Raw genomic sequence first — 15900 nt, forward strand, 5'->3', positions numbered from 1 at the left:
TCTTTTCAAAAACTATTTTCAAAACTCTTTACCAAACAAATTTTCTACACTCAAATCATAATTTTATAACACACAAACTCAAAATACAACTCATACTCTCAAATCACATTTACAACACACAAACGCATGCTAACTTTTTAACTTTTTTATAAAAAATATATAAAAAAATAAACCGGTAATATAACTCAAAAAAAAAAAATTAAAAAATCAAAATCTAATCCCAAAAAGGCCACGGTGTGCAAGAAAAATCGGGGTTTAACTATGGCTGTGTTTATTTCCGATGTACCTGAAAAAAACACTATGGCTGTGAGTCATAACGTGTCGTTGTCAGATTGGCCCCACGCATAACACGATTTTTTGTCTTAGAGCTCATAAACACTGACACCGGCATGGATGGACCTTTAATTTCCAATCACACATCCAATCACACATATCTACTACTCTTCTTCCATTTACGACAAAGCCAAAGTCGGCAATCTCACAAAAATTGCTTTAATCGATCGTTGACCCTTTTTTGCATTCCCTGGTTTCACCAATACCCATTTCAGATTTTCCTCTGATCGCATTCAAAATCAGTAAGAATCTCACCTTACGATGCTTTCTCGTCTCGAATCTAGATCAATTAAACCTTCTAGCATGCTAATTACTGATTTGTTTTTATTTTTAATTTGTTTTTTCGTTTTTAGCCCTAAATTGATCTGGGTATTCTGTGTTTGGTTGCTGAGAAACCCAAGGAAGCTATATAGTACTTGAGAAAGACGCTTAGTTCTGTTGATTGTTGGTCTTGGGTAATCAATCAAAACCGTGAATTGGAATGGAATTGAGGATCTGATTTTATTTATTGTTTTTCTCTTATCTCTCTTTTGATCCGATTGTTCAGTACCTGAACTGGGTAATGGTGGTTTTTGGGTTTTGTCCTGTTTTTTTCTGCATAGTATGTGGTGAGTGACTAGGGATTTATGCTTTGCTTTAGTGAATTCTTATGAACATGTTATTATTTTGAACTACATTTTACTATTTTGTTGATAGTGGTGTTACTTATAATCTAAACCATGAATTGGAAACCGGACTGAAATAGTTGTATTTTATCACATGACAAGTGAATTCAAGACTGATATGATAATCTAATCTGGCAATATTGTAGAATGAGGGCATTTCAGGCTACTATTTTAGTGGGTATTGGTATTCACTAATAAGATTGGAAGACTACGAAAACTGAACAGAAACCATTTTGTCACTATTTGTACATGATTCAATCATAATGTGACAAAATGTTTCGTAGCAACTGTTAGTAGGTGTTACCTATGGAGAAACCAACCCAAACCGTCAATCCCTGGTCTACTCACTCCACAAATCAAGTATGACCTCAATTAAAATGAAAAAATTCATCAATCATTGGGTCTTGTCTTCCCTCTCCACAAATACCCACGTTCTATTTGTGGCCTTGTGAAACAACGTAGAATTATTATCTCCATTATTTAGTCATTTCATCTTAGTCCTTTGACCTTGCTCACTAAACACAGACTCAAATTTAATCTTGAACTATGTTCTTTCCTTTAATGCATTTGAGTTTGCCATCTACGGAAGTGTTCACTGCTACAACTTTCAGGTTTAACACTGTTTGCTTCATCAAACCTAGCCATACTTCTGTTTGAGTTTATTAACAAGAGCTTAGAAAGGAAACAATCTGTCCAATTCAATAAATACTGCTATTAGAAAAACTACAACTATCACTCAAATAAAATTTAATACAAATTGTAATTGTGTATATATATTTGTGTAACAGTCTAAGAAGTACGGACACAAAAACACGACACAGACATGTACAAAATATATGATTATATATATGAATATTTCATTCAAAGATTATAGAAATGCAACCTAAAACTAATTTATAAAGTTGAAAGGAAGAGGAATTAATAGGTATAAAATCTATATAGTTTTTCTTTTATGATTGTATCCTCTAAGTTATTTTGTTTTAACTTATAATGTGTTTCATGTGTGTCTAAGTGATGGATGTGTGTGTTCTCCAAGTGTTCGAAGTGTGTATGGGTCTAAAAATTTTAAAACATAATATGATACATTTGGACGTGTGTTCGACAGATGTCGGGAAGTGTTCAATGAGTATCGGCATGTGACACGAGTCCGACATGACATGGACACAGCTTCTTAGAAGTGTCCATGCTTCTTAGGTAACAGTGGTTTAGATTTTATGGCTACTGTACAAATGAAATATAGCATGATCAAAATCTAAGCAGAACAATGTATGAAATAACAGCACTATGCATCATATAAGAAGATAAAAATAGTAAACTAGAACATGAAACAGTGAGAAAAATTTGGTTGTGAGCCTTAGAGACGTGTTGTCACTGTCCTAAAGTCACTATTCCTCCCTACATGAAGATTCTAGAAGTCTACAACGCCTCCAAGGTCCAACCTAGATGCTCACAACCATTCCTCATCTAGAGTTAAATTGCAGTGAAGGTAGAAACTGTTACGATATAAAAATCCTTGCCCATCTTGTGATCAGCTGGACTTGAATAATGGCAGAGCAGAGCTGCATTGAAGTGAAAACAGAGCTGGGTTGAGCTCTTAACTGAACTATGAAATTGAAGTAGAAGAGCATAGTTGAAGTAGATGAAGAGAAGAGCTAGTCTGCACAGAGATAGAAAACCAAAGCAGAAAAGTGAAACAGATCTGAAAAATTGTAAACTTTTTGTACCTCACATACATGTGCCACTCTGCAGCCAAGCTGAATCGCATGTGTGTTATTGTAAATACTAAATTAGGATTCACCCATCAAAAGGACCAATAATAGCTAGTACATATAAACACAATAAGTCTTCTTTTCCCAATCAACGTGGAGATGTTTTGAAACGTTTAAAACACTTCAAAATTTAACATGTCCAAAAAAAATAAAAATAATTTGTGAGTGTATTTGTGTATCATTTGTGATGTGTGGACTTACCTTTGTGAGATTTAAATTAAATTAACATATGACATTTCGAGTCTACAGCCAGTCTTAATTTGGGAAACATAACACAACTATTTTTTTTTTTTTTTGTTGATAAATAATCAAACTTTATAAGAAAAGTATCAAGATGATGCGAAGAATACAAAAAGAACAAAACCCATATAGGGCCCAAAACAAAACTAACTAATCAAGTTCTCCATAGAATCTACAAATGTCAAAACATCAGGTACCACTGAAACCGTAACGCAGCTAGGAAGCACAACAAGAAGTTGATTCTCTAACCATGGGACTGAATGGCAACACCCTGAAAGACATGACTATTAATAATACCATGATAACAGTTGTAGCAATTGTTTGATATCCTTTCCAAATGCGAAATTAATGAAGATGGTACTCCAGGTTCTTATCACCACATACACACGCGCACACACAAAAAAAAAAAAAAAAAGAAGAAGAAAGAAAGAAAAAAGAAAAAGTTGAGTTACATGTATTCCTCGATGAAAAGAAAAAGAAAAAAAAGTTGGGATAGGGCTGTTTTTTGGCTTCATTTTGGGCTTTTGTGTCTCCTCCGTTTAAAGGAGTTTCACTTTTCTTGATTTCTAGGGATTGGTTTGCTATTTGCAACCCCTAGTGTTTGGATTTTCTTGTTTTCTCTGTCTTTTTTTGTTAGATGTTTTTATTTTGATTGGGTACTTGTTCATTGTATGAGGACTTCTTGTCCTCCTCTCTTTCTTCTTTAATAAAACTTCTTGTTGGCTTTCTAAAAAAAAAAATAAAAAAATATGAAGCCTCAGTACTCTGAGAAAATCTTGTATGAGCTATTCAATTTAGAATAGAAACTTTACTCATGACATAACTCAAGTTGATATCCTAACCGTTGCTTAACACGTATTTTTGCAGATTGGGCTTTGGGGTTCTTGAATCTCGCTTCTAAACAATTATGGATATAACTACAATGAACCGTGGACAAATTACTCTTCTAGGATCTGCAATTTGTGTGATGCTTACAATGCATTTCACAATACAGCTTCTGTCGCAGCATCTCTTTTATTGGAAGAACCCAAAGGAGCAAAAGGCCATAATCATCATCATCCTTATGGCTCCAATATATGCCATTGTCTCATTTGTGGGTTTGGTGGATTTCCGAGGAAGCAAACCATTCTTCTTGTATTTGGACTCAATAAAGGAATGCTATGAAGCTTTTGTGAGTGCCTTCTACTAGTTAGTCATGATTTGATTTAATTCTATTGTTCGTTTTTCTGGTATTTTCTCCTGGGGTCCGTAGCTCAGTGGTATAGCATTTTGACTACTATGGTTCGTTGCTTGTCAGTGAAGTTGAACTTATCTCCGTCTCTCTCCACCTTTGCTTGCAGGTGATTGCTAAGTTCTTGTCACTGATGTACAGTTACTTGAAAATATCCATTAGCAAAAACATAGTGCCCGATGAAATCAAAGGGCGTGAAATTCACCATTCATTCCCAATGACACTTTTCCAGGTGGATAATCCATTTCTTTTTCCTATAGCTGGATAGCAAGAATTATCTAAATATTTTGTTTCTTCATCTAGTTCTTGTTAAATAATGAATTTCAGTCAGGAACAACTTAAAATTGAGTTGGGTGGAAACTAAGGCGGGCATTAATTAAAGCAATACAGTTTCTGCCTGATACCAACTCTTTTTGAGGAAGCTGCTATGATGAAAATATAATTGGATCAATAACAATAATAGCATTTCTTGCTATTAGTCAACAAATTGTTTTTATTTATCAAAAAAAAATAAAAGGTATTTCTTGCTCTGTTATGAGTGAAATAATTGCAGCAAGATTTGAAACATATTGCGGGAATAGTCCTCGCCAATATCCTCCCATATTACTACCAGAACTGGCAAGTCCCAAAGAGATGCAGTTTAGCCAGTTAATTGTCATCTATCATTGATCAGATGTTTTAATATTTCAAAAGTGGTCAAATCTGAACTGATTTTCTGATATTTTATGTTAAATATGTTAGATTATATGCAATAGAGATAGCTTGTGAATATCTTTTGGTTTTCTTTTGATAACTGAATTTGTTTTCCCAAAAAAAAAAAAAAAGCAACAAGAAAGATTGTAATGAACTCGATTTGCACTTAATTTTCTTGGTTTTTAGATATGTGAATCTTTTTCAGTCCGCACTGTTATGAGACAAGTCCAGTTTCAGTGTTTTTGTCAACTGGGTTATTGTTCATGTTAAAATTTATCACCTACTTCACCCACTTGAACCTACTCCACTAAACCTAACCCACTACACCCACTTAAACCTACTCCACTAAACCTAACCCACTACACCACTACCACCTCACCTACTCCACTAAACCTAACCGACTACACCACTACCACCTCCTCGCCACCTACTACTCCACCTACTACATACCTACCTCCTTTAAATCTTCTATATATAGGACTCATTGTAAACACAAAATACAACAATCAATAATACAATCAATATCTATACAATTCTCTATTTCTCTTTATACATTAAATTTTTCTACATGGTATCAGAGCAGGTTTAGAACCTAGTATTTTCGCTTCCCCGGCGGGCGGCAACCTCACCTTAGCCGCCCGCCGGACCTCAACCTATTCCGCTGTCATCTCTATCAATACATATAGCTTCCAGTTCGCCGCCACCAGAGGCGACTTCTCTACACACAAAACAACCACATCCACAGGCGGGATTTTGCTTCTCTACTCTGCTGCGGGTCGCTTTTTCTTGCCTCCGTCCTGGGCGGCCCTTGCCGGTGCTGCCTCTGTGTTTCCCGCACCCACTCCACTGGGCACGATCACTACTCCCTGCTCCTCCACTGCAGCATATGGCGGACCTCCAAATCGGAACATAACGGTGGCCTTCCGCTTCAGTTCCTTATTTTCCGCCTTTAGCACACTTATCTCTGCTCGCGCATCCTTATACATGCGTTGGAGCAGAGCCAGTTGGGCGTTTAACTGCTGCACCTCATTTGTCCTACTCTGCAGCCGGTGCGACAAGTTTGTGACCGCAGTCATGGTTTCCACACATGACTTCAAAGTATACTGATTCGCCTCAATATCTGATTGCGCTGCCATTCTTTGCTCCACAGACCGCATAGGAAAGGTCAACGGAGCAAACTCAGGGGCGTTTGGTTGAGATTCAAGGGCAACCGCACCGGTTATCTCTCTTGTGGACTCGTTGAGGTCGGGAAAGAGAGTAAGCAGACCACGGGAAGAAGAGGCCATGTTCTGGGTAGCTGGACGGGAAGAAGAGGCCATGTTTTTGGGTTGCTAAGTGTTTCAGAGAAGCAGCGATTACCGATTGGTACTGTCAGACAAGGTTGGTTACAGAGTGTTTCAAGATTTGCAGCTCTTCGAGACAAGCTCTCTGAGAATGCAGAGGTTTCAACTGGTTTGTTATGCTTCCAAGCCTCAACCTCCGCTTCGGTTTATAAAGACCCTGACGAAGAGGCCGACACGCGTTCTGTCGGTCACGTGCATCGCCGCGTGTCTGGCGCGCCTTTTGATGGCTCGCCGCTCGATGATTTCTGTCGGGCACATCTTTTGATAAAGTGGGCGCGCCTTTTGAGGGCGCGACTTTTGCGGGCTCGATATATATATCTACATGTATATCTTTTGGGCAGCCTATATACACACTCATACAGTGTCTTCTACATCGGTCCGACATGACCCTATAAATTGTCCCGACATTAATTCCGGTTAGCTCCTTTATGGGTCCGACAAGACTCTGTAAACTGTCCCGACATAGATTCCGGTTAGTTTCTACAAGGGTCTGACAAGACTCTGTAAACTGTCCCGACATAGATTCCGGTTAGTTTCTACAAGGGTCCGACAAGACTCTGTAAACTGTCCCGACATTGATTCCGGTTAGTTTCTACAAGGGTCCGACAAGACTCTGTAAACTGTCCCGACATTGATTCCGGTTAGTTTCTACAAGGGTCCAGCAAGACTCCGTAAACTGTCACAACAACTGTCACCACATTGTCTGCTACAACGGTCCGACATGACCCCATAAACTGTCTTCTACAACGGTCCGACATGACCCCATAAACTGTCTTCTACAGCGGTCTGACACCGCCATCCAGTGTCCTCTACACCATTATGACACCACCATACAGTGTCCTCTACAACGTTATGACACCACCATCCAGTGTCTTCACCAATGGTCTGACACGACCATACAGTGTCACCTATCCTCTTTTATTTTTATGTATTTTCTTGTTTTGTAACTCTCTCCAAACTCAAGTTGGCTAGTTCCTATCCCCCTTGAGTTTGCGGGGGGCTGTTAAAATTTATCACCTACTTCACCCACTTGAACCTACTCCACTAAACCTAACCCACTACACCCACTTAAACCTACTCCACTAAACCTAACCCACTACACCACTACCACCTCACCTACTCCACTAAACCTAACCGACTACACCACTACCACCTCCTCTCCACCTACTACTCCACCTACTACATACCTACCTCCTTTAAATCTTCTATATATAGGACTCATTGTAAACACAAAATACAACAATCAATAATACAATCAATATCTATACAATTCTCTATTTCTCTTTATACATTAAATTTTTCTACAGTTCATGAGGCATATATTTGACTTGTTGTTCTGCAAACTACAGCCTCATACTGTCCATCTGAACCACCACACCCTGAAGCTTCTCAAGTACTGGACATGGCAGTTTGTTGTCATTCGCCCAGTATGCTCTGCATTGATGATAACATTACAGGTTCTTGATATATATCCCAGTTGGGTCAGCTGGACATTCACCATCATTCTCAACGTTTCAGTTTCATTGGCTTTGTATTCACTGGTGGTATTTTACCATGTCTTTGCAAAAGAGTTGGCACCACACAAGCCACTTCCAAAGTTCCTGTGCATCAAAGGAATTGTTTTCTTTTGCTTTTGGCAGGTAAAAGTTTTTTTTTGTCTGTTCCGTACTGAAATAGGATAAGAATCTATAAGGAGCAATTTTATTCTTAAAAAATTTATGTTTATTCTTAATTACTTGATGAATTACTTTGAGGTGGGCCCCTTCCAGATATTGAACAAAGCAAACTGATTGTTTGTGTGAGTCTTTGATCACTTAAAAATGAAGAAATCCTAATTGAGCATCTTTAAGATATGGTACCTAAATGCCGAAATGTTAGGTGAAGGGCGTTTTTGTTTACATGTATGTGGCACCATGTGTTTCTGTGTAACTTTATGTGATCAATAACAAAAATTTATTTGGCTAATTACACTTACCTCTTTCAACTACCATTGAACAATCCATTACCCCCCTCAATTTTAAAACCGTACATTTAGAACCATCAACAATATAAAATCATACAAAGAGCCCCTTCTGGAGTGGGTAAAAGTGAAACAATTTTAATAGTTGAGGGATCTAAATGTATGGTTTTATTAGAAACCAAGGAAAACAACAAGAAATTCCATAGGGAGAATGTCTGACGCTCAGAAAAAAATGAAGACATAAAAAAGAACCAGGTAGGCAGATGCAGATAATCTCTTTTGAAATTTCCAAAGATAATAAAACCCATTTCACCCATCGTAAAAGCACCCCCATCATCCAATTTGAAAATAGACTGGAAAGAATGTACAATATCAAGATCTAAGTTAGAAGCTTCTAAGCAAAGGTGATGGAAATGCCATAGGGAGAAAGTCTTTTACTTAGTCATTAGGGCTACAAATGAGCAGAGCAAAGCTTGTTTGTCTATAGTGCTCAAAAATCAAGCTCAAACTTGGCTCAAAGCTCGATAATAAAGAAAAAGTTTGGCTCAGTAATCATGTTCGGTTGGCTTGTTAAATATTACTCTATATTAAATATACATATATGACACATTATTATTTAATACATAAAATAATATATGTATCCTGTTATTTAAATAAATAATAGACGAGTTGAGCCTTACGGGCCAAGCTTTTTCTAGCTTGAGTTCGGCTCATTTATTTAAACGAGTCTAAAAATTTGGCTTGGGCTCTTGTTATGTAAAACTGAGCAAAGTTGAGCCTTCACTGAGCTGAGTTCTTGAACAACTTGGCTCATTTGCACCCCTATCATTCATTATGTTATTTGTACAATCACTTCCAATCATCACATGAGCTACCCCATTATCCTATATTCAGTATGACCCTGTCACCATGAAAGTTCCAGTGTGGAGGGAGTCTCCTTCATCACTTAGCTTTAAGAAAGGTAAATTAGAAATTTCCTTCTTTTAAATTTCCACCGATGCCACCTATCCTTTAATTACCCAAATTTCCCAAAGAGTAGACTTCAAACAAAGAGCAGTTGGAGGTATCTAAGACTAAGAGATGGGTGGTCTTTAGGCATATAGTCACAATGCCATTTTAATCCTAAAATGTCATTCAGAGGATACCAATGAACTTGGGACCAGCAATGCTTGTGTATTTTTACGCCTTAATGCATATGGGATGTATGTGATTGAATTTTGTTGTTAAATTAAATATGTAAACATACATGCAGTAGGTTAAATTTGTATTTGAAGCGGTCAACTCTCATCATGCTGGTCTTCTTTTTAAGAGTGGAACTTCTTAGTTTAGGCGCTCAAGTTTATCAGTCATTTCCCATATCTGTAGAGTTCCAGTTAACCTGGTAAGTTGTGCTTCTTCAGATGCGGAACTGAAAACCCTCCAAGGTTTTCTCTAAAGACAATGTTTAGTTAAGAAGTTGATTGTGATTATTTTCATTTGCATAATTGACGTTGTGACATGTTCTCAGTTTTCTAAACACTATTTTGATGAACGATATTGTCAATCACCTATGTTACATGGACTCTTCAAAACAAATCAAGTACCTAAGTCAGACACTTTGACAGTTGAATAAGATATTGAGATATACGTTTGACACTTCCCATCAGATGTGTGCTAAGCTAGCATTTCCATCAATTTGATTTTGTTATGTAACTGCTTTTAACATTGTCTTTATGAATAACCCCAAAGGGTTGGATTGGTGGCAAGGCCTTGGGTCTTGGGTCTTGGGTCTTGGGGGTGTACTCCCTCCAAGGTTCAGAGATCGAAACCTCTTAGGTGCAAACAATTCTTTAGGGCCATCGGATTAGGGGAAAACCTTGAATTAACTGTGGTGCACTTGCTAGAAATTCCTTGCCAAGGGCCTGTGCACCACTGGGGATTAGTCCACCCCGGTGCCAATAAAAAAAAAAAGTCTTTATGAGTATTCTTTTGTTGCATAATTGCTATAAAATGAGTAAAGTGTATTTTTTGACACTCCGTATTACATAAAATACTATTTTATCTCACAAAATATATTAAAATTTAAAAATTATGATCATTTCTACCTGAGTCCGCATATCCTTCAATTAGAGGATTGATGGGTCTGACCCCTAGCCACACCTGACACCTAAATCCTACTCGTAATTATCAATATGTTCATCTTTTGGGTTTGTTGTCTGGACTTTCTATATTATGCATGATGGATCTTTATTATTGTTTTTCTTTCACTAATTTCCTTAAACATTTCTTGCTTTCTTTTCCCCTTCTTTAACCTTATCTTTCTTTCCTCCACTTGTTATTGAAAATAGAGCTTTATTTCACGAACGGTCATTTCTACCACTTGCAGGGGATAGTGCTTGACATTCTTGTTGCGTTGGGTGTCATCAAATCCCATCATTTTTGGTTGGATGTAGAGCACATCGAAGAAGCTATTCAGAACGTCTTGGTGTGTTTGGAGATGGTTGTGTTCTCGGTTCTCCAGCAGTATGCATATCATGTTGCTCCGTACAGTGGAGACGTAGAAACAAAAATGAAAGGCAAAAAGCAAGAATAATGCAACTCCTGAAACATCTCAAATGGGGGAGATATATCATTACTGGGCTTTATATATGCATTTTTACAATGCCTTTTGTGCCCATGGCAAAGAGAGAAGCATATTAGCAAGACATCAATCAATAATATGTCTCAGGTGTGTTGATGCTTTATTTTCCTTTTCTTTTTTATTTTTTAAATTTTAATTTAAAATATGGTTTTCCTGTATATCTAAAAGACGATAGCATGGAGAAGAAACTGCTGCTGTTGCTATTTGTAGCTGTAATGTAAGTCTGCAGTATTTCTATTTTATGCCAAAGTTTGGTGGTATTCTCCCCCCTAAAGTGTTGTACCTCAAATTTCGTTCTGGTAATGCAATAGAATCTGTTTTTTGTGTTCCTGTTTTTAAATTAAGGAGCTTGCTTTTCTTCTATGCTTTGCTTTTATAGTTACAACTTTGAACAAATTGTGTAATGTGGTTTTGAAAGCGAGGGATATCATATGAATGACAGTTTTCGGATATTGTTTGCAGAATCCTTCAATGCACATCGAGGTAAATCAGGAAAAAAAAAAACAGAACTTAATTATTTTCTTTGTGTTTTATTGTTAATTGTTTTTCATAAGTTGGTTGCATGCCGAAGAGCACAAGATGGAACAGGGGAGTTCCTCCCAGAGATCTTTCGATACGCCAATCCATTGAGTTTGGTTTAGCAGAGGGAGTGCTTTTAACTCTCTTTGTTTTTTTCTTCTTTTTTATTTTTTTATTTTTTTTGCAATCTGAAAGTGCTTATAGCAGGTAGTCAAACATACAAACTGTAAGGTTTGCTTGTCATTGCTCCTTGTAGTTTGAAGTTCTTCCTTAAGAAGTACTTTGTGGGGAGATTCTCATGGGAAGGACTTGAAAAGAAGGTGGATGCTTGGTGAATTTTCATTATGTGTTTTTTAAATATATCAATTAAAGGGGGTATGGTGGACAGTTTGTTATAAATAAATAAAATAGGGATATAATAAAGAATTCAGTGGATGCCTGGCCACTTGGTCATTGACTTTATGAGAGCCCATTCAAAAGGCATCGCAGGCGGCTTCACCTGCAGTAGTGCAAAAAGACTTCATTTTATTTGAGGCCAATAAAAAATAAAAAATAAAAAATAAAGAAACAAATTTCCTGCTTCTTCTCCTTCCCTCTCCGTGTCCTCCCCCTACGGCTGCGCCATCCCTGGCCGACAACAAATCAAACTACTGGAGGTTGATTTCTGTTCGACTCATTAAAAACTTGTACGAGATTGATTCGAAATGAGTAAATCAAGCTTGAATTCAATTTTAAACTTGTGTATTTTTCAAGTCAAATTCGAGCAATTTGTTACTTGACTTGAAGATACTTGAATATAATTTTGAATCCGTTAAATTGTCAAATTAAACTTAAAAAGTTAAAAGGTTAACATCTGCCCCCCCTATGGAGATCCATGCATATTATGTCACTATAATTTTGTTGAACAGTTGGTGAGGGACCCTTTTAGAGTCCTTAAAAAAATTGCATGATTGAGTATGGTTCATACTCCATTTATTATTTTAATCCAAACTCAATTATTATAATCCTATTATCAAAATTTAATAACTTATGTATTTATGGTAAGGTCAGCTTTGGCTATGATTAGGTTAATTATGGATTTGTTGAAAACTTGTACCAACATCAATTTTTCTTAATTATTCTACTTCACCCCCTTGCTTTTGGAGTTTTATAATTTCCATTAGCCATTTCTAGAATATTGTAATTAGAAGCCAACCAAGCCATGACCAGAGAATCATATCCCCTAAATCTCCATATCTTTTTGTAGTAAGAATCCTCTCTCATGATTTTTCTCTCATATTTTTGTTGTGTTTTTCAATAATCCAATTGTCTCAGTTTAAATTTTCAACAAAATGATATTAAATATTTTGAAGTAGTTGTACTTCAACTTTAAATTTGACCATTCGATTACATAACAAGATTTTGATAGAAAAAATCATAGGGAAAGATCTTGATTTTCACAAAAACTCACAATTATTGGATTATGTGACAATTTTAAGGTATGAGCGTGGTTGGAGTTAGGACTAGCTGAGTAGGGGTACTGGAGGGAAGGCATGGAACAGGTCAAGTCGGCCAAATGGTGGTTGAGTCGGATTACAAAATGTCTACATAATTATTAAAATATTGTTTAATCAAAACTGTAAGAGCATCTCTAAAGGATAGTTAAAAAAGGCTTGTTAGGCATTTTAGTTAATGTAACTCTAATTTTGAGCTCCAATAGGCTGGCTATTGGGTTAGCTACTTTACCATCCTACATTTTTGGTGGCTACAATTGAAGAGCCGCAGAGGCTCTCTAAAAAAATATGTATGTATATATCTTGGATTTTTGTATATTTATGTCTTAGATTTGGGATTTTATATATTTTATATATGTATATGTATACGTAGTAATTTTATATGTTCTTTCAATTCTGTTTAATGAATTACGGAATAATTAATTATATATTTTTTTCTCTCCTTATTCTACAGGTTTTGTATGTTTATATGAGCAAATTTATTATTATTACAAATTTATATTAGTAAAATATCAGCGATTAATATTTTTTGTTTTAAAAATTAATTAAGTTAGTTTGAATGATTAGGTAAAATAAAGAGTGTGGTTGGATAACATAATATCTAAAGTAATAAGGTAAAATAAAAAGTATACTTTTTTCATACTTTAACTAGTGAAAAGTAGAGAGTGTGATTAGAGTTGCTGATGATCTCAATTTAGGTACACTACTCACTTCTCAAAAGTCCATATAATTGTTTGTCATTTGATTATTTGAATATTACTCAATATATTCTAAGTTGTCAAAGTTTTACAACTGGTACATTGAAAAATCTATAAGAATTCACATCAGTATCCAATTTCTTTTCTCTCATAAAATTTCATTGTTTTTAGCAAGTATATTTTTTGTTTAATATAATTGCATGCCAATCAAGTAGACCATATTCATCATTTATTACAAAAGTTTTATAACAACTGATTACAAATAACTTTTTAATAAAGGCCCGATTAGGTTTTTGAGGGCCACTATTTTGAAAGCCGATGAACATATATATATACACGGCTCGTTGATATGGTTTTTTATTTTTTACTTTTTAAATTTAAAGTTGATAATTAGAAGGTAAAATTTAAAAGCGTCATTCTTTTAGCTTTTCAATATCTAATTTTTTCCAACTTATTTAAATTATTTTTATTTCACTAGTAGAAGTACACGTGCGTTTCATGTGGTAAATTTTATATACTATCCTATGTTTTTATATTAATATTTAAGAATTAAAATTTTGAAAGTTGATTGAAGCCAATCATATAAAATAATTATAATCCATATTATATGGTTGGACTTATTACTATTAAATATATAAATCACTAGGTTATTTGACTTTTGTTATGTGTATGTATATAGAAATCATTGGGTAATTAAAAGGTGAAGAAATAAAACACTCAACTAATATTGTAATACTATTATTATTATTTTGAAATAAAATAAGTAAAGGAAATTGAAAGGTACAATATTTTTATAAGATTCATTCATTTTCTTGTTTGATCCTCTTTGGAGTTAAATTTTGGGAATTTGTTATATTGTTATTTTCCATTCCATATTGATTTTCATAATTTTATACCTTTTCTACTACAATCTTCTTAGATGTACAATCCTTGTCATTCATCTTATCTAGTTTTGTGAAAAATATGTATGTATGTCCAGAAGTAAGTTTTAGTACATTGTAAAATTTTCTATTCTTACCTTCCTGCAATAACAATAACAATAGTATAGTTTTAAATTAAATTATTTCTTTTGTTATGTATATATATGTTACTAAATGTGACACTGCTTATTCATTTGGTAAATTTGCCTTTTCTTTGGATGCTATGAACTCAGTTACTGGACATTCAATAATTTTCTCAGCTGCTTCAAATAATGCAACATACAATTGTTTTTCTCCATCTCCTATTGTGAGCTTCATGAAATATCTGATATTTGATGTGGCAAATGTAAGTAAATTACAAGATTGTAATTTTGATATTTAATAAATGTTAAGCATTAATTTGTGTTGTTATGTAGAACTATCACATAACTTAGATGATGCTCCGAATTTGAGCTTTTGCATTTTCTGCATTTTGCTCCTTATTCAGTTTGATAAGCTTTCTTATTGCATACTTTGCAAGCAATATACCAAGGTTGGTCCAAATTATCTATATGAATGATTGTTGAAGGAATAATGTGTATTTCATATGTATATTTTTATTCATGGTGTATTAATATTAATTTGGTGAAGTAAAAGAAAAATCATGATATTTGAAAATTTTAATTATTATTACGATGACAAATTATGTACTTGAAAATCAAGTAATGAACGTTCTATCAAATCTTCTATCTTCACTTGTTCAGGACTTTTCTTATTTGTTGCCTATAACGGTATACCTTACAACTACACATAATATTTGTTAATTTTCTTATTGTATAAAAACTATAAACATAGAAATAGAATAAATTGTTTTTTAATATACCATTCTCTGGATTAGGAAAAAAATTTAAATTAATTGACCATACTACAAAAAAGAATATAAACACCTTGATAATACTAATTTCAACTAAGAAAAATGAACATGCATCAACTAATAAAAGTACTGAACATATTTCACTTAAAAAAATTAACTAATATCAAAGCAAAAATTAGTTATTTTGTAAGAAAATCCAATCAGTTCGTATGTATTAATATGTGAGTTTGAAAAGCCATTAATGTATATTCTTATGTGTTGATTGGTGTTTTTCAAAAATATTAATTAAATTTTTTAAATACCTTTGCATATTAATTGAAAAATATTAAATTAATATTTTAAGTTTGATTGAAAAATATTTTAAAATTTTCAGAATATTAGTACCTTTGTATATTAATTGATAAATTTTAAATTAATATTTTTATATATAAAATATAAAAATGAAAAACGATTTCATTAGAAAAGAGTAAATACCTTATTGTTCTTGTCTAAAAATATCTCTAACTGATGTAAATGAATGCACATTTGAATTTTATTGCATGTTAATGATACAATTGTCTACT

General features: G+C 34.5%; 1 protein-coding gene across 1 annotated transcript; it reads left to right on the forward strand.

Moving 5' to 3' along the window:
• Positions 1-230: 230 nt before the first annotated feature.
• Positions 231-11194, forward strand: LOC114296239 (organic solute transporter ostalpha protein (DUF300)). The gene is made up of 5 exons (XM_028240525.2): positions 231-575; positions 3875-4178; positions 4348-4470; positions 7624-7914; positions 10600-11194. The coding sequence occupies exons 2-5, from the start codon at positions 3915-3917 to the stop codon at positions 10804-10806; spliced, it is 885 nt and encodes a 294-aa protein (XP_028096326.2). The 5' UTR covers positions 231-575; positions 3875-3914; the 3' UTR covers positions 10807-11194.
• The last annotated feature ends 4706 nt before the right edge of the window (positions 11195-15900 follow it).

Source organism: Camellia sinensis, chromosome 9, assembly GCF_055761805.1.
Source record: "Camellia sinensis isolate YWXY chromosome 9, ASM5576180v1, whole genome shotgun sequence".
Lineage (NCBI taxonomy): Eukaryota > Viridiplantae > Streptophyta > Magnoliopsida > Ericales > Theaceae > Camellia > Camellia sinensis.

Excerpts from the sequence above, each read along its gene's own strand:
- LOC114296239 (XM_028240525.2), top strand. The coding sequence starts at position 3,915 with ATGGATATAACTACAATGAACCGTGGACAAATTACTCTTCTAGGATCT. Across the intron at positions 4,471-7,623 it reads TCCCAATGACACTTTTCCAG|CCTCATACTGTCCATCTGAA; the intron begins GTGGATAATCCA and ends TGCAAACTACAG. Across the intron at positions 7,915-10,599 it reads TTTTCTTTTGCTTTTGGCAG|GGGATAGTGCTTGACATTCT; the intron begins GTAAAAGTTTTT and ends TACCACTTGCAG.